This window comes from Sorghum bicolor, chromosome 2, assembly GCF_000003195.3.
Source record: "Sorghum bicolor cultivar BTx623 chromosome 2, Sorghum_bicolor_NCBIv3, whole genome shotgun sequence".
Classification (NCBI taxonomy): Eukaryota; Viridiplantae; Streptophyta; class Magnoliopsida; order Poales; family Poaceae; genus Sorghum; species Sorghum bicolor.
In genome coordinates this window covers 49,231,017-49,254,500 of record NC_012871.2, presented here as the reverse complement: position 1 = coordinate 49,254,500, position 23,484 = coordinate 49,231,017, and the positions used below count along the sequence as shown (strand labels likewise).

Genomic DNA, 23,484 nt, shown 5'->3' with positions numbered 1-23,484 from the left:
GCAGGAAAACAAATAGAAAGGGACAGGCAGGTGGAGGCGGAGGCGGGCGAGGAGACGAGGAGCGGAACGGAACGGAAATGTCTCGCGCACGCGCAAACTACGTGCTGACCCGTTTAATGCGAAAATGTGTCTGCAACCACATTTGGCTCACTTTGTCAAATGAGCGGACTATTTTGTGCCAAATAGATATTTTTCGAATAGGGGGCTATTTAGTTCTTAAAAAATTGTAATATTTTTAAAGATTTCTATTACATCAAATCTTGCAGTACATGCGTGGAGCATTAAATGTAGATAAAAAATAATTAATTGTATAATTGGTCTGTAATTTACGAGACTAATCTTTTAAGTCTAGTTAATCTATGATTGGACAATAATTGTCAAATACAAACAAAAGTACTACAGTAGCTATTTTGTAAAAAAATTTACAATTAAAGAGGGCCTAGTTTTCATCTTCACATAATCACATAAGAAACTCTTTGAAATATGCTGTCATAAAAGATTAGTATAAAATAAAGCTGAAAATGGCTGCGTGACTGTGTCTTCCAAGGCCTTGTTTATTTCCCAAAAAAATACAAAAAAATTTTAAGCCGTCACATCAAATCTTATGAGTTATGACACATGCATAGAGCATTAAATATAGATAAAAAATAACTAATTGTACAGTCTGTCTGTAATTTGCAAAACAAATCTTTTAAACCTAGTTATTCCATGATTGAACAATATTTGCCAAATACAAATGGAAATACTATAGCGGCCATTTTATAAAAAAATTGCAATAACAAGGCCAACTTCAATTCGCTTTAGTGGGGGCCATGTTCTCACAAATCTGACTTCTGTCGCTAAACATATGCGTTACCGTACTTGTTAGGAAGCAAATTCAAACCGATAATCTTGAACAAGACTGTTCACTTGACGACGTAGCCTCGTTTATGACGAATTCAAACCGAAATATAAGTACTATTTGTGGTCCAACAAATTAATCTTGAACAACACCATCATGGTTCAATTGACGACGTTGCCTCGTTTACGACGATACTTCGGATCTACACGGTTACACTTAGGCTCGTGAAATGAAAAATTTTCGAACTTTCGTTTTTATTTGATAAACATTTGTCCAATCATGGAGTAACTAGATTTAAAAAATTCATCTCGCGATTTACAGACAAACCGTGTAATTAGTTTTTATTTTTATCTATATTTAATGCTCCATGCATGTGCCGCAAGATTAATTTGGAAAAATCTTGAATTTTTTTTTGTTTTTTAGGTCCAATGACAAGGCCAAACCGGAGGGGGAAACTTATCGTTGGTCAACATCACGACGTAAAATAGGGAACGGAGAGAGTATTGTCATTTAATCATTGGATTGGATCCAGAAAACCCATTTGCAGTATGTAAGGGACTCTGAAGTCTGAAGACGAACTACCAAACTGCAATAATCCAACTGTACATAGATCACCAAGACACCAACCACTGTTACATGTTTTATCTAAATAACTATAGTAGCTAATTTTCCAAACCCATTAGTGTAAACTGTAAGGGCGTGTTTGGTATGAAGCTGTTGTGAGCTGTTTTTTTGCCAAACACTTATTTCCAAAACAGCTTCATGGGTGAAGCTGTTTTTTCCCTCCTCTCACAAAGACATAAGTTAGATGAAGCTGAAAAAAAGTAGCTTATTGCAGCTTCTCTCTCATTTCTCTCTCTCAACTATGCATGAAGTAGTTGGTGAAGCTATTTTGCCAAACACTTTCTCCAAAACAGCTCAACTTCATCTAGAAAGTCACTCATGAAGCTATTTTCTAAAAAAAACAGCTTTACTAGTGAAGTTGAGCTGTGCCAAACAAACCCTAAATGTAATATACACATACACCCGTTGCTATGATTCGTGCCACTGACATTTTTTCTTTTAGTGGAAGGAGGACAGGATATTATTATGGAGTGGGTCAGACAAGTGTTCAACCAGGTTCTGTACAGGGCCCTTGCCAGTCACAGCCGCCTGGATGTAAAATCCTAACCATGCTACCATCGCCAGGCGACCGTTCTTGATTTCTTTCACCTTGAGATCTTCAAATGCCACGGGATCCTTGGACAGGCCCAAGGGATCAAAAAGTGCTCCTCCTGGGTAGTTTATGTCACCGGGAAGATATATTCCCAATGGTTCTAGTGCCTCGATCCCACAGTACCTCGCATATTCAGGTCCAACCTGACAAATCATGTCATGATAATCTTATCAAGTGCAATACTTAATCATTTGAGACAAGGAATAACAAGGGAATCATGCGGCAATGGAATATTCTTAAAAGTTGAAGGTATCTTTGTGAAGTGAATGTCTATTTTTCCAAAGTGTTTGCAAGCATTTTTTTAAAAGAAAATGCATGGTACTCCCTTTGTTTTACTATATGGTGGTTGCCTAACCAAGGAAGTAGTTCCTTCCAAAAAACATAACTGCACGATGAATATCCATACATACCACTATTTCATAACATTGATACAACAACTTCTCATCTTTCAAAGCACTTAATTAGGAGTATGGAGTAGGAATATTGCAGTAACTATACTGATGATGAAAATTGTTTGCCATATTTGGACAGAGTGAAATGGAGGGAGTACCTTACAAAGTCCATGAATTTCCATGGAGAAGGTCTTTATGTTCTCAAATTGTTTAGACATCAGCAACAAATGAATCACTCATGTACAGAGAGGGGGGGGATTAGAAAGACAGTATTACCATCAAAAGGGCTTGGCAGATAGCAATTACAATAACACCTTGACCGCCAGCAATTCGGAATCCAGGAATCCCAAGGTAATCAAGGGTATCACCCTGTAAAATTGAGTTAAATTGGAAATAGCAGACAAACATGTCAATCTTGAGAATATATTATATAAATTTAAAAATAGTATAGTTTTTGTTAAATTTTCTGTACATCACAGATGTAGTGGAGATGGAGTGCATGTCATATTTACAAAATTTTACGGTCCACTCAATAACATTTTGAAGATAAGAAAATAAAATGTGATTTTAACAGTTTTGCTAAGTAATTTCCTTTGCTCTGTATTCCAGATGAGATAGATTTTTATCTTCAAATCTGTATTTTCACTTTCCATAAAAAAATTATAAATTTGATTTTCATTCCAGTTCTAGATGCCACTATAAAACAACACAGCAAAAAGATAGTGCATCAACTATAGAAAAATCCTGCTTTTGATAGTAGAGGGTAGAGCATGCAAGTGTATTTGTCGGCTGCTACTGTTCCATCTCCCAGTGCAAGTAAGATGGCTGATGTGCCAGCATCTGGAGATTTTAGTTTTGCCAGGATGTGCCACTGTTGATGCAAAGCTGATCTGCAAACACAAAGGGCTAATACCCGATTCAAACGTTAAGGCGTGCCAGCCGATTTGACCTAACTATCGGCAAAGGTGATAACTCGAATACTTTAGTCCTGACAACAGCGATGCGCCCGGATGTCACGGCTAAGAGGTACTCACGCGGAACTCGAGAACACGCCGAGCTTAAGTCGACGAATTCCTAAGAACTCGTAATAAAGGGAAAAAGTATGACGAAGTCGTCGAAAAGTAGATGCTGGAATATGGGTAAAAACGTGTGTTTAATTGATTGATAGATGTCTCATTACAAAGCCCTAGGGTCCATATTTATACCCTGCTCAAAGAGCTATAACTAAACACGACCAGAATTCGAATTCCAAATTACACGGAATCCGTATACAAAACGACTTAAACAAATAAGGAAATAACTCAGCTATCCCTCGTGACAAATTAAAACTCTTCCACAACCCGATCAGCAGCTTCCAGACTCCCCCTCCGTATCATCGGCAAACTCTTTCGCCATGGTCATCGGCAGACCTCCTCATCATAGTCATCGGCATAGACACATCATCACCTGTAAACTTAGTCACGTCCAACCTCTCCTTTATCGGCAACCATCCTCATCGGCAACTCATCCTGTAAACCACATACTGTCATCTTATCCTGCCATCCTGGATACGTGCCCAAAAACGGTGTCAACACATGCCCCCCAATTTCGGAGTATGAAACTATTAATGCTCCGAAATTTTCTGCAGTAATGATGCCTTTTCCCGCAATTAATGCTCCTAATCTGGTAACCGACAACCTCAGTCCAAACAACTCCGATCCTATTCTCCTGCAGATTCCTCGAAATCCTCAACTTCCTGAACGGGCACTTCCTTCTCATCCGCACATCGGCAATATTACCGTTACGAAGATCTACCGATGGACTAATCAGGACGTTTGTACAAATGGCTATCTTTACTTTATCCGCCCATCAGCAATATGACCGTTACAGTATGCTGCCGATGGACCGACCAGAAGATCCCGCACAGTAAAATATCTCCAGGTAATGACTGTTCCCCGTCAAATCACCTGTACAATCCCTTGATTACCGTGCGAACAGTTACCATATCTACCTGAGCACCCTCGGGTTTCTCGGATGCGGCAAAGAGATAAGTCAGATTTGCCCTTGCCCGTTTTATCCTATAAATAGTTCCTTCTCGGGTACTCCTTCTCCATCACATCATTTCACCATCCCTACTTTTACTTTTCCAGCGGCGGCGCCATTCACAACCTTCAAGACCTCCGACAAGCACTCCTCTTCACCAACTCCGGTGTCCTCAAACGTTCTCTTCACGACAAGATGGCCATTGGCTTCGTCGTCCCTGAGGTCAGATCTCCATCTCGTCTCCTGTATTCTTCTCGTATTCTTGTTCATCCGCGATTCATCTTACTGAACATCTCCCTTTTCCTTTTCCTTTGTATTTTTTTTATTCCCCAAAACACTAGGAGTTGTCCAACAAAATTGTCATCCCCACCGATCAACCACACCTCCAATGTCTCGGCCCTCTAGGGGATCCAGATCCAACTGACCTCATCAATGCAGAAACCAACAGGATTCCCTTTAGAGCCGAAAATTTTTCTTTAGATCTGTGGAAAGACACCTTTCGCTCTTGGCCCAGCCCTACTGTAGGGTGGAAAGACTGGTTCTTGAGAGTCAGCAATTCGAATGAAGTCCAGTGGGGTGAAAGGAAGCTAGCCCAATGCATCAGGCTATCTATCGCCGATATGCACAAGAACGAGTCACTGTTGATAGCTGCGTCTTATTTTTGGTCAGATACCCTTAATGCCTTCGTCTTTGGCCACGACCCTGTTTCTCCCACTCTTGCCGATGTAGCTATGCTCACTGGTCTAGACGTCTCTTCTGCCGATAGCACCCACTTCTTTAATACCGCTCCTAGTGCCAAAGTGGAGACTCGCGCTATCGGCGGTTGGTCGGGGTACATTCAGAAGTACCGTGGAAAGGGGCCTGTCACCGTAAAGGAACAAACCACCTTTCTGAACATGTGGCTGGACAAGTTCGTATTTTGTGGTCGATCGGCAGGACCGACTTCTGTCTATCTATCGGCAGCAGAGAGACTGGCTAACGGTGGCCAATTTCCTCTCGGCCGATACTTGCTTGGCGCTGCTTACCATCTTCTCCATCAGGTAGCCCAGAAACTCCTGCTTGGTCAGTCTATCGGCAACTTGGGAGGTCCCTGGTGGTTTATTAACATGTGGCTCAATCTGCACTTGCATAAGCGCCTTGACTTCAACTTGTTCACACAACATTTCCCAAGAGATATAGCCGAAAATCATGTGTTGGGTGAAGAAGAATCGGCAACACGTGCCCCCCTGAACTTTGGCGAAGCTGCCATAGTTCTACCTGGTTCAGGGAGTAATCCGGATCAAATCGGCCGATTCTTCCAGACTCTGTATGAGGGATTGGCCAGAGATGAACGACCATGGTTGGCTTATGATGACCCAGACAGCATGCTCCCTCTAACCTTCAATCCATTTGATGAGGGATAATGAGGTGATGATGGCAATTGTGACTCCCAGAGCCATACCAGTGAATTTCTTTGGTAGCACAAAAACCTCTCCCCAAACCTATGAATTTTACAATCCATCGGCCTTAGCCCGTCAGCTAGCTTTCGGCCAGTTGCCGATTGCACTCCCTTATGCCGATGTGATAAAACCCAGAGAACCCATCACCAACTTTCTTGAATGGATTCGAGTAGCCCAACTACCACCAAATGCCGATACAGATGTAGATCTGTCAGAATGGGTTCCAGCTGCCTTTATTACTCAGGCATACAAGCTATGGTGGGCAGAATGGAAAGAGCATCTATTCTGCAGATCGGCCCTCTCATACCGCGGCATGATCGACCCCGAATACGAAGTCCCCGATGACACTGTAAGTATTTTAAAACCGATGTTTCATTTTTCAATACTATTTCCATCGGTAGCTTACCCTTGTATTCTTTTTGCAGGTTGACAACATCCCCCCATCGGTTAGCAGGAGCGGCAAGCCGATCGACTTGTTTCCATCAGGCCCGATTTCCTCCATCGGTCACAATGCTCCCACTCTGGCTTCCATCGTGCATCGGGGTGTGCGCCTCAGGAAAGTCACCACCAGGAGAACCCAGACATCACCAACGGTAGCTGCTCCCACTTTGGCGCGGGCTTTCAAGGCAATTTGTCAAATCTTTCTCTTTTACGCTGACTATCTTTATATCGGCTTTATTTATACTTATAAACCCTTGTTCGTTATTGCAGCAAACCAGTGCATCGGCAAAGATCACACGTCAAGGTGCCGATGCCCCCCAGTCCAGCCAGCCAAAGAGGAAGGGTGTCAAGAGCACCAGGGCCGAAACGAAACGCCAAAAAGTGGCAACTCCCCCTCCTCCTCCGGTATCCCCAATCCCAGTGGAGTCTTCTCCTTCTTCTCCAGAAGTCCAGACACAGCAAGCACCATCTCCCCAACTAATGCAGGAAGCACCACAGATGGAAGAACCTCAGCAGGAAGAGCCTCAAACAGAAGGTACATCGGCTGATGTGGGTGAACAAACAACTGGTCCAGTGGGTCCAATTATATCATCGGCGGTTCTCCCGATTCAGACAACCGTTGTTCCTCCTTCAGGTAACATACTTTAACAATACCGTTGCCGATGAACTTATTCTCATTTATTCTCATAACCTCTCTTGTCTTCTTTCAGTCGATGTCGTCCCATCGGCAACCTTAGCCGATCAACCTGTAGTTCTATCGGCATCTTTGGCCGATCAGCCTGCAGCTCCGTCAGCACCTCCCAGTCCACGGCAAGAGATCGCCTTGAAGCAAGTAAGTCACTGTTTACCGCCAGTATTATTTGCCGATTCTCTGAATATGAGCTAACCTTGCTTTCTCTCCCAGGAACAAGACTCTCCCGATAGCCTGTTTTCCTTCGCCATCGATCTCTCTGAAGAAGAAGAAGGCGAAGAAGCAAGCTCTTCTCAGACAGTTAGCATTACATCGGCAGAGATCAGGGCCAGGCTGGAAGAATTGTCAGCTCTCCTCCACCAGGACACAGCGCGATTGGTTGATGACTCCGACCCTACCAAGACCCTGTTCAGAACTCTCAGAGGTCAACTCCCAGCCGACGTCGAAGAAATCCTGTTCCAAGCCGCTCATTTGGAGAGTCGCCAGTTGCAGTACCAGAGAGCTTCTCGGCGTCTTGCTGATAGAGCCGCTCAGACTCAACTCTCCGATGAAATGAAGAAAGAGAAACTCCTGACCGATGAGAAGCACAAGAATATCGGTATCCTGAGATCTTCAGGAGATGCGTTGAAGCAGAAGATATCCGATCTATCGGCAAGAAGAGAATCTCTGTTGGCGGAACTCAAGGAAGTGGAGAACGCCTTATCCCAAGCCCAACAGGAAGAGAGTGAATTGCCAGAGACCATCAGGCTTCTCGAGCACGAGCGAAATGTTCATGGTCGCAAGACACTTCAGCTGAAGAAGAAGCTGAAACCGATAGAAGGTTCTGCCGACGATGACATTAAAGAGATAGAAGCAGCCAACCAAATCCGGTTGCGCGCTATATCGGCAATCCAGGCACTGCTTAACACATAAAGCTTTCATCGGCATCATATCTGTGTTCTCCTGCTTCCTCAGCTTTTAGTCTAGCCGATAGGACTGTTATCGGCATTTTTTGAAATATTAAGTCCATCCCCAGATACACTTTAATCCAGCCGATAGGAGTGTTATCGGCATTTAAACTTTTATGCATCAACCCATATGCTGGGATAGTACTTCTTTAAATATTTGCCATTTAATGCTCTGGGAAATTCAACTCTTTCGAGAGTTTCTAGAATATAGGCATTACCAAGAGCCGATCGACTTATCCGATAAGGACCCTCCCAATTAGGAGACCACTTTCTAAACTTCGCACTTTTAGTCCCGACTGGCAAAATTAATTTCCATACCAAATCCCCATCGGCAAACTCCTTAGTCTTCACTCTCTTATCATACCATCTAGCAACTCTCTTCTTATTTTCTTCTATATTCATTAAAGCTTTTAACCGATGTCCTGCTAGATCATCCAACTCATCGGTCATCAAAGTGGCATAATCATCGGCGGTTAACTGATCTTGAAAAGACAATCGCCTGGATCCGGCCTTAATCTCCCAAGGCAACACTGCATCATGTCCATACACCAATTGATAGGGTGACACCTTGGTTGATCCATGACAAGCCATCCGATAAGACCACAGTGCTTCATTTAACAATGTATGCCACCGCTTAGGATTTTCTTCAATCTTTCGTTTAATAAGCTTGATGATTCCTTTGTTAGACGCCTCGGCCTGCCCATTGGCTTGAGCATAATAAGGAGAAGAATTCAACACTTTAATCCCCATACCGATTGCGAATTCATCAAACTCCCCCGATGTGAACATAGTGCCCTGATCGGTAGTAATCGTTTGAGGGATCCCAAATCGGTAAATAATATGCTCCTTCACAAAATCAATCATATTGGCCGATGTGACTTTCTTCAAAGGAATAGCTTCAACCCACTTAGTGAAATAATCAGTGGCAACTAGAATGAACTTATGCCCTTTGCTAGATGGTGGATAAATCTGGCCGATCAGATCGATAGCCCATCCCCGGAACGGCCAAGGCTTTATTATAGGATTCATAGCCGATGCGGGTGCTCTTTGAATATTACCAAACTTTTGACAACCTTGACACCCCTTGAAGTATTTAAAACAATCCTCAAGTATGGTCGGCCAAAAATATCCATTCCTTCGAATCATCCACTTCATTTTAAAAGCTGACTGATGCGCTCCACACACTCCTTCATGGATTTCTCCCATCAAACTCCTAGCTTCATCATCACCCAAACATCGGAGAAGAATTCCATCAATAGTTCGATAATACAATTCATCTTCGAGGAGCACATATTTGGTTGCTTGAAATCGAACTCGTCTTTCAACTTTCTTGGATGGATCCTTTAGATAATCAATAATTTTCTTCCTCCAATCATCGGCACCGATTGCCGATATTGCATTAATCATAGGCTGATATCCCGAGGCATGCTGACCTAACCGATTGGCCTCTTCATTATGCAATCGAGGAATATGCTCTAATCGGAAATCTTTGAATTCTTTCAACAGTTGCATGCTTTTCTCGAAATGAGTTATGAGAACTTCACTTCGGCATTCATAGCTCCCGACCAATTGATTTATAACCAACATAGAATCCCCAAAAATTTCAACAGCATCAGCACAAATTTCTCTTAACAACTCCAACCCCTTGATCAGAGCTTGATACTCAGCCTGATTATTTGTCGATGTAGCAACAATCGGCAAGGAAAATTCATACTTCCTCCCCTTAGGGGAAACTAATACAATACCGATTCCTGCCCCCCGGTCACATGTAGATCCATCAAAGAAAAGTGTCCAGGGCACAATTTCCAAGGCCTCCACTACACCGCAATGCTGAGTCACAAAATCGGCCATAACCTGTCCTTTAACTGCCTTAGCCGATTCGTAACGCAGATCGAACTCTGACAGTGCTAAAATCCATTTACCGATCCTGCCACTCATAATCGGCATCGATAGCATGTATCGGACCACATCATCTTTGCAAACAACAGTGCATTCGGTCGATAATAAATAGTGCCTCAATTTAATACACGAAAAATATAAGCATAAGCATAACTTCTCAATGGCCGAATACCTGGTCTCAGCATCAATTAATCTCCTGCTTAAGTAATAAATTGCACGCTCTTTCCCTTCAAATTCTTGAATCAAAGCCGAACCGATAACCGTCCCATCGGTAGACAAATACAATATGAAGGGCTTTTCTTGCTGAGGTGGAACTAGAACTGGAGGATTCGCTAGATATTTCTTGATTTCATCCAAAGCCAACTGCTGCTCTTTTCCCCAAATAAACTCTTGATCGGCTTTCAACTTAAGGAGAGGACTGAAAGCACGAATCTTACCAGACAGATTGGATATAAATCTCCTGATAAAATTTACCTTGCCGATCAAGGACTGGAGCTCAGTCTTGTTGGTAGGAGCCACTATTTTATTGATGGCATCAATAGATCTTCGACTAATTTCAATCCCCCTTTGATGTACCATGAAACCAAGAAACTGCCCTGCCGATACACCAAATGCACACTTATTGGGATTCATCTTCAACCCATGCTTCCTTGTGCACTCTAACACCTTTTGTAAGTCGGCAAGATGCTTTGAGAAATCCCCAGACTTAACCACCACATCATCAATATAGATCTCCACCAGCTTGCCGATGAACTCATGGAATATAAAATTCATGGCCCTTTGATAAGTAGCACCAGCATTCTTTAACCCGAAGGTCATGACTATCCATTCAAATAGCCCAACATGACCAGGACACCTAAATGCGGTTTTTGGAATATCTTCTTCTGCCATGAATATTTGATTGTATCCTGCATTGCCGTCCATAAAGCTGATGACCCGATGACCAGCCGCAGCGTCAACCAACAGATCGGCAATAGGCATTGGGTACCCATCCATCGGCGTAGCTTTATTGAGATTCCTGAAATCAATGCACACCCGAAGCTTCCCGTTTTTCTTGTAAACTGGAACAACATTGGAAATCCACTCGGCATACCGACACTGCCGAATAAACTTAGCCTCAATGAGTTTGGTGATTTCGGCCTTAATATCAGGTAGGATGTTAGGATTACATCGGCGAGCCGGTTGCTGATGTGGCCGAAATCCAGACTTGATGGGTAACCGATGTTCAACAATTGATCGGTCTAAACCAGACATCTCGGTGTAATCCCAAGCAAAGCAATCTTTATATTCCTTTAACAAATCAGTTAGCCGCTGCTTACAATCAGGATCTAATTTAGCGCTAATAAAAGTAGGTCTAGGCTTATCACCACTACCTATGTCTACTTCTACCAAATCATCGGCCGATGTGAACCCCTGGCCCAATTTTCCATCATCGGCGAATCTATCCATTAAAAGCCGTCGTCAGAACCGACTGCTTGGATCGGTGGAATCTCGTAATCGGCAACTTTGAGAAAATCTTTCTCCCAGACTTCCCCTGAAATGCACCTGGTCCTTTCGTAAGTATCCGCCTCTGCTGATGCGATAACATAAGAAGAATCTCCTGGGACAATCTCAATCTTGTCTCCTACCCACTGAACCAAGCATTGGTGCATTGTAGATGGGATACAACAATTGGCATGAATCCAATCTCTTCCCAACAATAAGTTGTAAGCACCTTTTCCACTGATCACGAAGAAAGTTGTCAGCAAGGTTTTGCTGCCGATGGTTAACTCCACACATATTGCCCCCTTGACTGGAGACACGTTTCCTTCAAAGTCTTTGAGCATCATATCGGTCTTGGTCAAATCCTGATCCCCTTTCCCAAGCTTCCGATATACTGTATACGGCATAATATTAATAGCAGCTCCACCATCAACTAGGATCTTGGTCATTGGCTGCCCATCAACCCTTCCTTTGACGAACAGAGCTTTGAGATGCTGTCTCTCGTCATCGGCAGGTTTCTCAAAGATAGCCGTCATCGGATCCAGAGCCAGCTGAGCTATCTGATCAGAAAATTCCAACTCATCATCACTGGATGGTGCAAGAAACTCCATCGGCAACATAAAGACCATGTTGACTTCTGCCGATGGACCTTCCCTCTTAGTTTCTGATGACTGCTGACTTCCGGAGTTCTCGCCCTTGCTTAGCTCCTCTTGCCTTTCACACTGCAATCTCCTTTTCTGTGTCTTGGTTAATCCTTCAGGACACCATGGAGGAAGTGGCTTTTGCCTTGCTGCCGGGCGTCGGTTCTCCCTTGACTCCATACGATGTGTGTTAGCATCTCTGCAAAATATGAACTCATCGGGAACCCGCGCATTAGCCATCTCCTCGAGCTCTTCCTAGTTCCTAGGAGAATACTGGACACGGTCACCAAGCCTATCGTGAACGCTAAGCCTGCCCCCCAGCCGATCATGAACTGACGCCCTTCCTCTGATTGGCCCATTAAATCGCCGTTCATCATCATGATAACGCCGATCGGTCCTATCGTACCGATCATAACCGTTGCACTCAGGGCAGTCTCTGACAGTAGGAAGCTTGATATTTTCCTCCCAACAATGGATGAAGAATGGACAATTCCAATGATCCCTGTGCCGATTCCACTCCTGTCGGCATCTTTCTTCTTCCCGTCGATAATCTTCCTGCTGGCGCCGATACCGATCTTCCCGTTGTTGCCAATTTTCTCGAGGCCTTCTATGAGTTATGATGATACCAGACCGAGGAGGCCTTCCTGAGCTAGTTCCTTCCTAGACCAAGCCCTTACTTCTTGCATCGGCAGTAGTAACTTGATGCTGAGGATCTACCGATGCACTCTTCTCAGCTGTCTCCGATGTTAAGACCTTAGCCTTCCCCTTAGCATCCAACATGTTTGTCGGGAAAGGATGTTGGTCTATCTTCATCGGCTTCTGGGCCTTGGAACTGTCAAACTTGATTCTCCCAGACTCTATAGCCGATTGCAGCTGCTGTCTGAATACTTTGCACTCGTTGGTGTCATGGGAAGTTGCATTATGCCACTTGCAATATCTCATCCTCTTCAACTCTTCTGCCGATGGGATCACATGATTAGGTGACAGTTTGATCTGACCTTCCTGAAGTAGGAAGTCAAATATCCTATCAGCCTTAGCGGTGTCAAAAGCAAACTTCTCTGGTTCCTTCTGCCCAAAAGGACAAGACATCGGCTTCTTGTTTTTTACCCACTCTGCTAAGCCGATTACTGGTTCTTCATCAGAATCTGAGCTTGTTGCTTCATCGACAAATGACACTTTCTTATTCCATGCTCTTTTGGGCTCGAAAGGCTTGATGTCTTGATCAGAAATCCTCTGCACCAAATGACTTAAACTTTCGAACTCCTGAGAGGCATACTTATCCCTGATATGTGACAACAAACCCTGGAAAGCCAAATCGGCTAGCTGCCGATCATCCAGAACTAAGCTATAGCATTTATTTTTGACTTCTCGTATCCTCTGCACAAAACCCTCAACCGACTCATCATTACGTTGTCTCAACTTGACCAAGTCGGTGATCTTCTTCTCGTGAACCCCCGAAAAGAAGTATTTGTGGAATTGTTTCTCCAGATCGGCCCAAGTAATTACTGAGTTGGGAGGTAATGATATGAACCAAGTAAAAGCCGATCCAGACAATGACGAAGAAAATAGACGAACCCTCAATTCGTCCCTGTTACCAGCCTCTCCACATTGAATGATGAACCTGTTGACATGCTCCATGGTTGACGTGTCGTCCTGCCCGAAAAACTTGTAAAATCCGGTACCTTGTACCGATGTGGAAGCGGGATCAAATCATACGCAGGAGGATACGGTGTCCGATAAGAGTAAGTGTTGACTTTGGGTTTTATCCCAAATTGTTCCCTCATTACTTCAGCAATCTTATCGGCCCAATATGCATCGGCATCTTGCCGATGAGGCGGCTGCGGATCTGGCACTTGGTGGCGAACCTCCACGTGTCTGTTCGGGACGTGATCTGCACGGAACATTGGATTGATCACCTGCCCTCCAATCTGCGGACCACCAAACTGCTGTCCACCGATTGGCTGTCCTCCGAGTTGCTGTCCCCCGAGTTGCTGTCCGAAATTCATTGGCTGGTTGGGAATCCCCTGACCTTGGAACCCGGGACAGACCTGCCCTTGCTGGAACCCTGTAGTCTGGTAACTCTGCTGGGGCGATTGTGGAAAGACTTGCTGTCCAAGCCATCCATTATTAGCGTTCATCGGCATAGGTGCTGCCGATGATTGGTAATTGGGTACCATCATTGAATTGACATACCCCGACTGGGCCATAGACCTCTGTTGCACCAGCATTGACTCTGCCGATGCGTTAGGCATCTGGAACATTGAATCTTGAGGATTTCCAGTGTGAGGCCTTGCAGTAGTAGTCGTAGTGTACCGAGGACTTTGGTTCACCGACGCATTGGGGGGCGCCGATGTCATAGGAGTCTTGCCCCTCATGTCAGTTATTTGTGATGTTCCTGGTGTCAACTTTGGAGGCATACCGTAACCCCACCAGTTAGGAGGGAGAGTCAACCCTGACATTGCCGATGCCAACATATCCGTTGTCAGTTTATGTTGCCCAATTGAAGTCTGTGGGTTGGTTGTCATCGGCATAGATAGTGCACCAGTAGCTCCCGATGTATTCGGAGGGACGGCAGATTGTGCACTTGCAGCCGTCAAAGTATCCGATGGAGCCGTGACCTCTGGTGCCGTTGGCTGATGGTGAGAGGGGCCCACATAATTTGGTGGGATTTGTCCTTCCTTGAAAGTTCTTGCCACGGCATTGAAAACCGTATTAGACAGTACACCAGCTTGGTTGATCAAAGCTCGGTTGATAGCATTGTCAACCATATCTTGAAGCTTGCCAGGATTGGCGTCGAAGGTAACCTGCCGTGGTGCCGGCAGTGCGTCTTTCTGGACCACTTCGCCGCTCCTGTTTATACTGAAAGACCTCAGGCATTGCTGCTTGAACTCTTCCATGGCTTGGGCAATAGCTTGCTTCTGCTCATCCTTAAGATTGGCCTCCGTCACGGGGATGACGTTCTCCTGATCGAGGTCAGAGATCGACATGTTGATCTTGATCTTGAATCTGGTCCCACCAGGCGTGCCAAAAGATGTGTTGATGCAAAGCTGATCTGCAAACACAAAGGGCTAATACCCGATTCAAACGTTAAGGCGTGCCAGCCGATTTGACCTAACTATCGGCAAAGGTGATAACTCGAATACTTTAGTCCTGACAACAGCGATGCACCCGGATGTCATGGCTAAGAGGTACTCACGCGGAACTCGAGAACACGCCGAGCTTAAGTCGACGAATTCCTAAGAACTCGTAATAAAGGGAAAAAGTATGACGAAGTCGTCGAAAAGTAGATGCTGGAATATGGGTAAAAACGTGTGTTTAATTGATTGATAGATGTCTCATTACAAAGCCCTAGGGTCCATATTTATACCCTGCTCAAAGAGCTATAACTAAACACGACCAGAATTCGAATTCCAAATTACACGGAATCCGTATACAAAACGACTTAAACAAATAAGGAAATAACTCAGCTATCCCTCGTGACAAATTAAAACTCTTCCACAACCCGGTCAGCAGCTTCCAGACTCCCCCTCCGTATCATCGGCAAACTCTTTCGCCATGGTCATCGGCAGACCTCCTCATCATAGTCATCGGCATAGACACATCATCACCTGTAAACTTAGTCACGTCCAACCTCTCCTTTATCGGCAACCATCCTCATCGGTAACTCATCCTGTAAACCACATACTGTCATCTTATCCTGCCATCCTGGATACGTGCCCAAAAATGGTGTCAACAGCCACCATGCAGTGCATAGAGGATCAGAGGGCAAGAGGTCATGCTAGGTTATTTTCCAGTCTGGAATTTGCAGCAATGCAGATGATTCATCAGAGAGAAATGAAAACTAGCTTTTAGATGCTGAACATCTATTTGCCTAGAAAATAGAACAGATTGATGGATAAGTCTCTGTTGGCTGGTCGTGGGCTGCAGTAGGCAGCACATGGTCCTTGTGTAGGACAGCATCCTTGACTGCTTTTAGGACAGCAGTTAGCATCTGTAGGACAGCATCTTGACTGCTTTTAGGACAGCAGTTAGCATCTGTAGGACAGCATCTTAGACTAGCATCTTAGCATATGTTGGCTGGTTAGCAGCCCTATAAATATGTATCCCCAACCCCTCAGGTTGATATAGCATTGTGTGAGAAATAAACCCAGAAAATTGCCCCAACTTTGTGTGCTATCCTCTCAATGAGAGTAAGGATCCTGCTCACACCTAGAGCAAGGATCCAGCGACTGACAAGTGGTATCAGAGCCGTAGTATCCTATAGCCTAAGCATTTTCTGCTCAATCCCTTCTCCAGTCGAGCTCCCTGCCTCGCAGCAGCCCCGGCTGGCAGCAGCAGCTGTTCCGGCTGCCTCTGCTCTCCGCGCAGCAGCGCGCCATGGCCGCAGAAGGGCAGTCTCAGCACTTGGGCACCTCGAGCACGCGGCGTCGGCAGGAGGCCGACCTCGCTGCAGCAGAGGAGCGCAGGCGAGCAGCGGCAGCGACCGCTGCAGCAGCAGCGAGGGCGTCGAGGCTGGCCCAAGCGGAGCTGGCAGCAGCCAGAGCGGAGGTGGAGGCAGCAGCTGCTGCAGATGCAGCGCGTGCAGCGGCAGCGGAGGTTGAGGACCTGCGCAGCAGTCACAGCAGCCCCATCGCTGCTGATGACAGTGCTGACCCAGACCTAGAGCTGCTGGAGAGAGATGCAGCACGCCGGGCAGTGGGCGGCTGTGCACGCCCACGAGCGTGGCCGCAGTCCAGACAAGCGTGGAGGCGCCGGCTGCGCTTCTGGAGGAGGCGCGCACGGCAACGGCGGTGGACGGGTCGAGGAAGAGCACGGCCATCGCAGGCCGCGTGGCTCTCTCTCCCCAGACCGGTACCGTGGTGGAGCCGACGGCGCTCCTAGAGGAGGCGCACATGGCAACGGCGGTGAACGGGTCGAGGGAGAGCACGGCCTTCGCAGGCCGCGTGGCTCTCTCTCCCCGGACCGGTACCGTGGCTACCACGGGTACTAGGCTGTTGCCAGGGACGTTGGCCCTGGTGGAGGGTGGCCTACCCTCACCAAGACTAACTATGTTGAGTGGGCTGCGGTGATGAAGGTGAGACTTCAGGTGCTGCACATGTGGGAGGCAGTTCAGTACGGCAACGTCGACTACGACCAGGATCGATGGGCATTGAATGCCCTCATCGCTGCAGTCCCGATCGAGATGCAGTTCTCGCTTACCAGCAAGCGGACTGGCAAGGATGCTTGGGACGCCATTGCTGCAGCACGCATCGGCAGTGATCGCGCTCGCAAGTCCACATTGCAGCAACTCACCTGGCCTTCAAGCCAGGTGAGGACGTTGATGATTTTGCTCTCCATCTCAACACTTTGCTGCAGAAAGTGGTGCAGTTTGGTGACAACACCTACAGCGAGGAGAGAGCTGTCGAGAAGCTCTTCCGCTGCGTCCCCGAGAAGTACAGGCAGATGGCTCGCTCAATCGAGTCTCTGCTAGACCTCTCCACGATGTCGATCAAGGAGGCGATAGGTCGCCTCAAGGTCGTCGACAGTGACGAGCCACAACCCTCCTCGGGGCCTAAACTCCTTCTCACCCGGGAGCAGTGGGCTGCCGAGCAAGGTGACAAGAAGAAGGGGGAGCCTTCTTCTGCAGTAGCCAGCCGCAAGCGTGGCAAGCGCGGCAAGTCACGCAAAGGCGCCCAGGCCGGGGCGCAAGGGCGTGCCAACGGAGGCGCCCGCGGAGGTGTCCAACGCGCCGCCGCCAAAAAACCCAAGCCGGCACAAGATGACTGCTGCAAGAACTGTGGTCTTCCTGGCCATTGGGCTAAGGACTGCAGGCAGCCACGACGCACCCAGGCCCACGTCGCGCAGGCGGAGGAGGAGCAGCCAGCTCTGTTCGTGACACATGCTAGCACCGAGCCACCTCCAGCAGCACCGGCTGCAGCGGCTCTTCTCCACCTCGACGAGCCCAAGGCACATGCCCTCCTCAGCAGCGGGTCCGGCGGCAGCAACAAGATCGATGGGTGGTGCCTCGACACCGGTGCCACCCACCACATGACAGGCCGGTGGGAGTTCTTCTCCGAGCTCGACTCCGACGTTCGAGGCTCCGTCAAGTTCGGGGACGCCTCCGCCGTAGAGATCAAGGGCGCCGGCTCCGTAATCTTCGTCGCCAAGAACGGCGAGCATCGGCTGCTCACCAGCGTCTACTACATCCCCGCGCTGAGGAACTCCATCATTAGCTTGGGACAGCTGGATGAGAATGGCTCGCGCGTGGAGATCAAGGACGGCGTGCTTCGCATTTGGGATCCTCGTCACCGACTTCTCGCCAAGGTGAACAGGGGGAGCAACCGCCTCTACGTTCTTCACGTACAGGTGGCGCAACCCTTTTGTCTTGCAGCTCGGCGGGACGATGAAGCCTGGCGGTGGCACGAGCGCTTTGGGCACCTCAACTTCGAGGCCCTGAAGCAGCTCGGCAACAAGGAGATGGTGCAGGGCATGCCGTGCGTCGACCACGTGGAGCAGTTCTGCGACACCTGCGTCCTCACCAAGCAGCGATGGCTGCCATTTCCCCGCCAAGCAAGCTTCCGCGCCAAGGAGAAGCTGGAGCTCGTGCACGCGACCTTTGCGGCCCCGTGACAGCGGCTACACCTGCAGGACGACGCTACTTCCTCCTCGTCGACGATGCGTCCCGCTACATGTGGGCTGTCCTCCTCGACACCAAGGGGACAGCCGCGGACGCCATCAAGCACCACCAAGCTGCCGCGGAGGAGTACGGCCGCAAGCTTCGGGTGCTGCGCACGGACAACGGCGGCGAGTTCACGGCGGCTGAGTTCGCGGCGCACTGCGCCGACGAGGGGATCCAGCGCCACTTCACCGCGCCATACACCCCGCAGCAGAACGGCGTCGTCGAGCGCCGCAACCAGACGTTAGTCGCCACCGCCCGCGCCCTCCTCAAGCAGAGAGGGATGCCGGCGATCTACTGGGGAGAGGCGGTGATGACCGTTGTCCATCTCCTCAACCACTCGCCCACCAAGGCGCTTGACAGCATGACGCCGTACGAGGCTTGGCACGGGCGCAAGCCGGTGGTGAGCCACCTCCGCGTCTTCGGCTGTCTAGCGTTCGCCAAGGAGCTCACTCACGTCGGCAAGCTCGACGATCGGAGCACTCCAGGAGTGTTCATCGGCTACGCGGAGGGCGCCAAGGCCTACCGCATCCTCGACCCTGCGACACAGCGCGTCCGCATCTCCCAGGACGTCGTGTTCGATGAAGGGCGAGGCTGGACTTGGGACAAGGCGGTGGACGACGGCTCGGCCTCGACCCTCAGGGACTTCGTCATCGACTACGTCCACCTGGAGGGAGCCGGGGGAGCTAGCAGCTCGTCCTCACCGAGCTCGCCCTCCTCGGCACCCGGCTCGCCATCAGCTTCGGCGAGCCCACCATCGCCTTCACCACCAGCGAGTCCAACACCAGCAGCTACACCACGCACTCCTGCACCGGCTCCCCACTCTCCTACACCGGTGTCAGCATCTCCAAGGTCGGCACCAGCGACTTTGGCCCGTCAGCGTTCGGTGGAGTTCGCCACTCCACTGTCCGGCGACGAGGACCGCGTCGACGCCTACCACGACGACGAGCCTCTACGCTACCGCACCATGGACAACATCCTCGGCAACCAACTTGTCCCTGGGTTAGCGGTACACGACTTCGAGGCGTAGCTGCACCTGGCACACGAGGACGGTGAGCCTCGCTCCTTTGCTGAGGCGGAGGGAGACGCGGCATGGCGTGCCGCGATGCAGCAGGAGATGGACGCAGTCGAGCAGAACCGCACTTGGGAGCTCGCTGATCTCCCACGTGGTCACCGCGCGATCACCCTTAAGTGGGTGTTCAAACTGAAGAGGGATGAAGCCGATGCCATCGTCAAGCACAAAGCTCGCTTAGTGGCACGAGGTTTCGTGCAGCAAGAGGGGGTCGACTTCGACGACGCCTTCGCCCCCGTAGCACGGACGGAGTCCGTGCGACTTCTTGCGCTAGCTGCCCAGGAGGGCTGGCGTGTCCATCACATGGATGTCAAGTCGGCGTTCCTTAACGGCGACTTGAAGGAGGAGGTCTACGTGCACCAGCCGCCGGGATTTGTGATTCCCGGCAAGGAAGGCAAGGTGCTTGTGATCACCGGCACCGAGGAGGTGGAGATCGAGGCGTTCAAGGAGAGGATGAGGGCGACCTTCCAAATGAGCGACTTGGGCCCTCTCTCCTTCTACCTGGGGATCGAGGTCCACCAGGACAGCTCCGGCACCTCTCTCCGCCAGACAGCCTACGCCAAGCGCATTGTGGAGCTGGGTGGTCTCACCGGCTGCAACCCAGCCCACACTCCTATGGAGGAGAGGCTGAGGCTGAGTCGGGAGAGTACGGAGGAAGAGGTGGACGCGACGCAGTACCGGCGCATTGTGGGCAGCCTTCGCTACCTTGTCCACACGCGACCGGACTTGGCGTTCGCCGTAGGCTACGTCAGCCGGTTCATGTAGCGACCGACGACGGAGCACCAGCAGGCCGTGAAGAGGATCCTCCGCTACGTCGCGGGCACCTCCGACTATGGTTTGCACTACCCGAGGTGCCCCGGTGCGGCACATTTCATCGGGTACAGTGACAGCGACCACGCAGGCGACATCGACACGAGCAAGAGCACCAGCGGAACGCTCTTCTTCCTCGGCAAGTGTCCGATCAGCTGGCAGTCGGTCAAGCAGCAGGTGGTGGCTCTGTCCAGCTGCGAGGCAGAATACATCGCAGCCACTACCGCTTCTACTCAGGCTCTGTGGCTGGCTCGGCTGCTTGGCGATCTCCTTGGCAGAGACGCAGAGGCAGTGGAGCTCAGGGTGGACAGCAAGTCCGCCTTGGCCTTGGCGAAGAATCCAGTCTTCCATGAGCGCAGCAAGCACATCCGGGTGAGGTACCACTTCATCAGGAGCTGCCTGGAGGAAGGGAGCGTTCGGGCCAACTACTCAACACCCAAGACCAGCTCGCCGACTTTCTGACCAAGTCCCTTGGGCGAATCAAGTTCGAGGAACTTCGCGCCAGGATCGAGATGGCTCAGATACCCCACAAGGAGCCACACAAGACTTAGGGGGAGAATGATGGATAAGTCTCTGTTGGCTGGTTGTGGGCTGCAGTAGGCAGCACATGGTCCTTGTGTAGGACAGCATCCTTGACTGCTTTTAGGACAGCAGTTGGCATCTATAGGACAGCATCTTAGACTAGCATCTTGGCATATGCTGGCTGGTTAGCAGCCCTATAAATATGTATCCCCAACCCCTCAGGTTGGCATAGCATTGTGTGAGAAATAAACCCAAAAAATTGCCCCAACTCTGTGTACTATCATCTCAATGAGAGCAAGGATCCTGCTCACACCTAGAGCAAGGATCCAGCGACTGACACAGATCAATCATACAAAGTAAATAACAAAGAGAACCCTACCTCTTATGATTGTAATATGCCAGGTTTAATCTAAAAATTGCAGATGTGTACAATTCAATTCTAGGAATTATCAATTTGTTCTACAGAAATTTGAAATTTACAAACATGAACACCAGCATTGTACCTGAAGTTTTGCATAACCAACTTTCCACCAGACAGGCTCAACAAAATGCACTAACCCAAATAGATCTAATAGCTCAGGAATAACAACACCGAGAGCAGCAAGCATGGCCCACCGACAATGTAAGATCTCAAAGCTGCAAGGTAATATTGTTGGACAGAAGTCAGAACTAGGAAAGTAGAGAGAAAAGTAAAGCATTTACAAAGCTAGTACAAATGAAGAAACTCTATATCACAATTTCAGAAACATAATTGATTTTATGAAGTTGTGAAAAGCAGTAATCATTGTTGGTCAGAACATGAAAAATATGAATGGTGCATAGGAATCAAAGGGATTAACAAGCTCCAATGGAATTATGATTTCAGAAGCAAAAGTAGCCTTTAAGGACTGCCAAATACTCAATCGTTTTGGGATAGGGAAAGCACAGCAATATATTGCCTGTAACTGTAAGTTAAACAACGAGTCAACAACAATATGCCGGTATAAAAAAGATAGTTCTGCCAATTAATGTAAGAAATAGTTTACGTTGGTATCAGGGGCAACCCTAGGACTACCTGGAGAAGATAAACAAGCTATTGTTCCACTGCTACTTAGTACTTACTTAAAGAAGACAGTATAATTAACTGAAGAAAAGAAGACAGCATAATAAGGGAAGGGGAATACAGTATAATTAACTGACGCGAAGGGAAGGAACAGCGGTGACATACTTAAAGTAGTTTGCGAAAGCAATGGGATCCCTGCCCAGACCTGCGATATCGAACCCATAATCTCCAGGGTACTCTCCCGTCAAATGCTCAGGGTAGTCGTAAGGCACGGGACCAAGCCACCGCGGCCGATCTCCGCCGTACCAAAAGCTGCAATCGTTGCCACTCAGCTATAGCTCGGACAAATCAAATGCTGTTTTCCCCTTCTAATGAAGCAAATAGGACGGACTGCACCTGTTGTTACGGGCGCCGCGCGCGGCAGCGCGGAGAGCGTCGGCCTCGGCAGCTGCGGCGGCCTTCCTGTCCTCGAGCCGGCGGCGGAGGCGGGCGCCCAGGGGGCTGTTGGCGAGGGCCTTGACGGCGGTGAAGGGGATGGCGGAGAACACCAACACGCCCGCCAGCTCCTGCCATGACGCCCGCACTGACAGACTCCGCCGCCGCCGCCCCTGCAGGGGGAGTGCGCTGCGCGGCGCGCCGGAGTGGAGCAGGAGAGACGGTGGCGGCAGCATTGAGCGCGAGTCCGGACCCGCTTGTCAGTGTCAGCTGTCAGGAGGAAAATGCTCCAGTCGAACCGAACCGCTCGAGGAGAGCGTGGAAGGAAGAGGACGGGCAGCGCCACCGCCACGTGGCGGGAAGATGGTCACGAACATTCTCCGTGCTCGAGAATCAACGGTGAGGTTTTAAAGAACAAACCATAGACTTGTGCAAAGTTTTAGACCTTGTTTAGAGCATCTCCAAGGGCTTTGCAAACAAACTTTGCATTACTCTATTTGTGAAAATAGTAAAAAATACCCCTCCAATGGTTTTGCAAATAAGGTTTGCAATTTGGTTAACTTTGCAAATAGAGGTTCAGGCTTTGCATATATGCAAACCTTCCCACCACTTTGCATCTACAATTTCGACCTTTCACATCGGACTCCGTCTCCCCGGCCCCCTACCCCGCGCGATTTCTCTACGCTCGTCCGCCCTCCCTGCCGCGCCCGCCCGCCCTGACGGAGGTGGACGGAGCCGAACTGACGCGAACGACGACGGCGACGAACGCGGCCTGGGCTGGACGGCGACTGGCGCGAAGACCTGGGCTGGGCGACCTGGCCTTGGCGGTGGCGCGAAGGAAAAAAAATACGCGAGCGCGATCGGTGAAAAAATTTTAAGGGTGGGATCCATACTTTGGGTTTACCAAGTCTAAATGCAAAGTTCCTTGGAGTTAGAC

At 48.8% G+C, this 23,484-nt stretch overlaps 1 protein-coding gene across 1 annotated transcript; it reads right to left on the bottom strand.

The window, feature by feature from the left end:
* On the bottom strand, positions 1,771 to 22,923 carry LOC8064653 (chlorophyll a-b binding protein of LHCII type 1). Its single transcript, XM_002459942.2, has 5 exons — positions 22,509 to 22,923; positions 22,278 to 22,424; positions 21,574 to 21,706; positions 2,726 to 2,818; positions 1,771 to 2,200 (listed from the first exon to the last, which is right to left on the bottom strand). The coding sequence occupies exons 1-5, from the start codon at positions 22,781 to 22,783 to the stop codon at positions 1,904 to 1,906; spliced, it is 945 nt and encodes a 314-aa protein (XP_002459987.1). The 5' UTR covers positions 22,784 to 22,923; the 3' UTR covers positions 1,771 to 1,903.

Excerpts from the sequence above, each read along its gene's own strand:
- LOC8064653 (XM_002459942.2), bottom strand. The coding sequence starts at position 22,783 with ATGCTGCCGCCACCGTCTCTCCTGCTCCACTCCGGCGCGCCGCGCAGC. Across the intron at positions 21,707-22,277 it reads GCTTTCGCAAACTACTTTAA|CTTTGAGATCTTACATTGTC; the intron begins GTATGTCACCGC and ends ATTACCTTGCAG. Across the intron at positions 2,201-2,725 it reads TCTGCCAAGCCCTTTTGATG|GTTGGACCTGAATATGCGAG; the intron begins GTAATACTGTCT and ends ATGATTTGTCAG.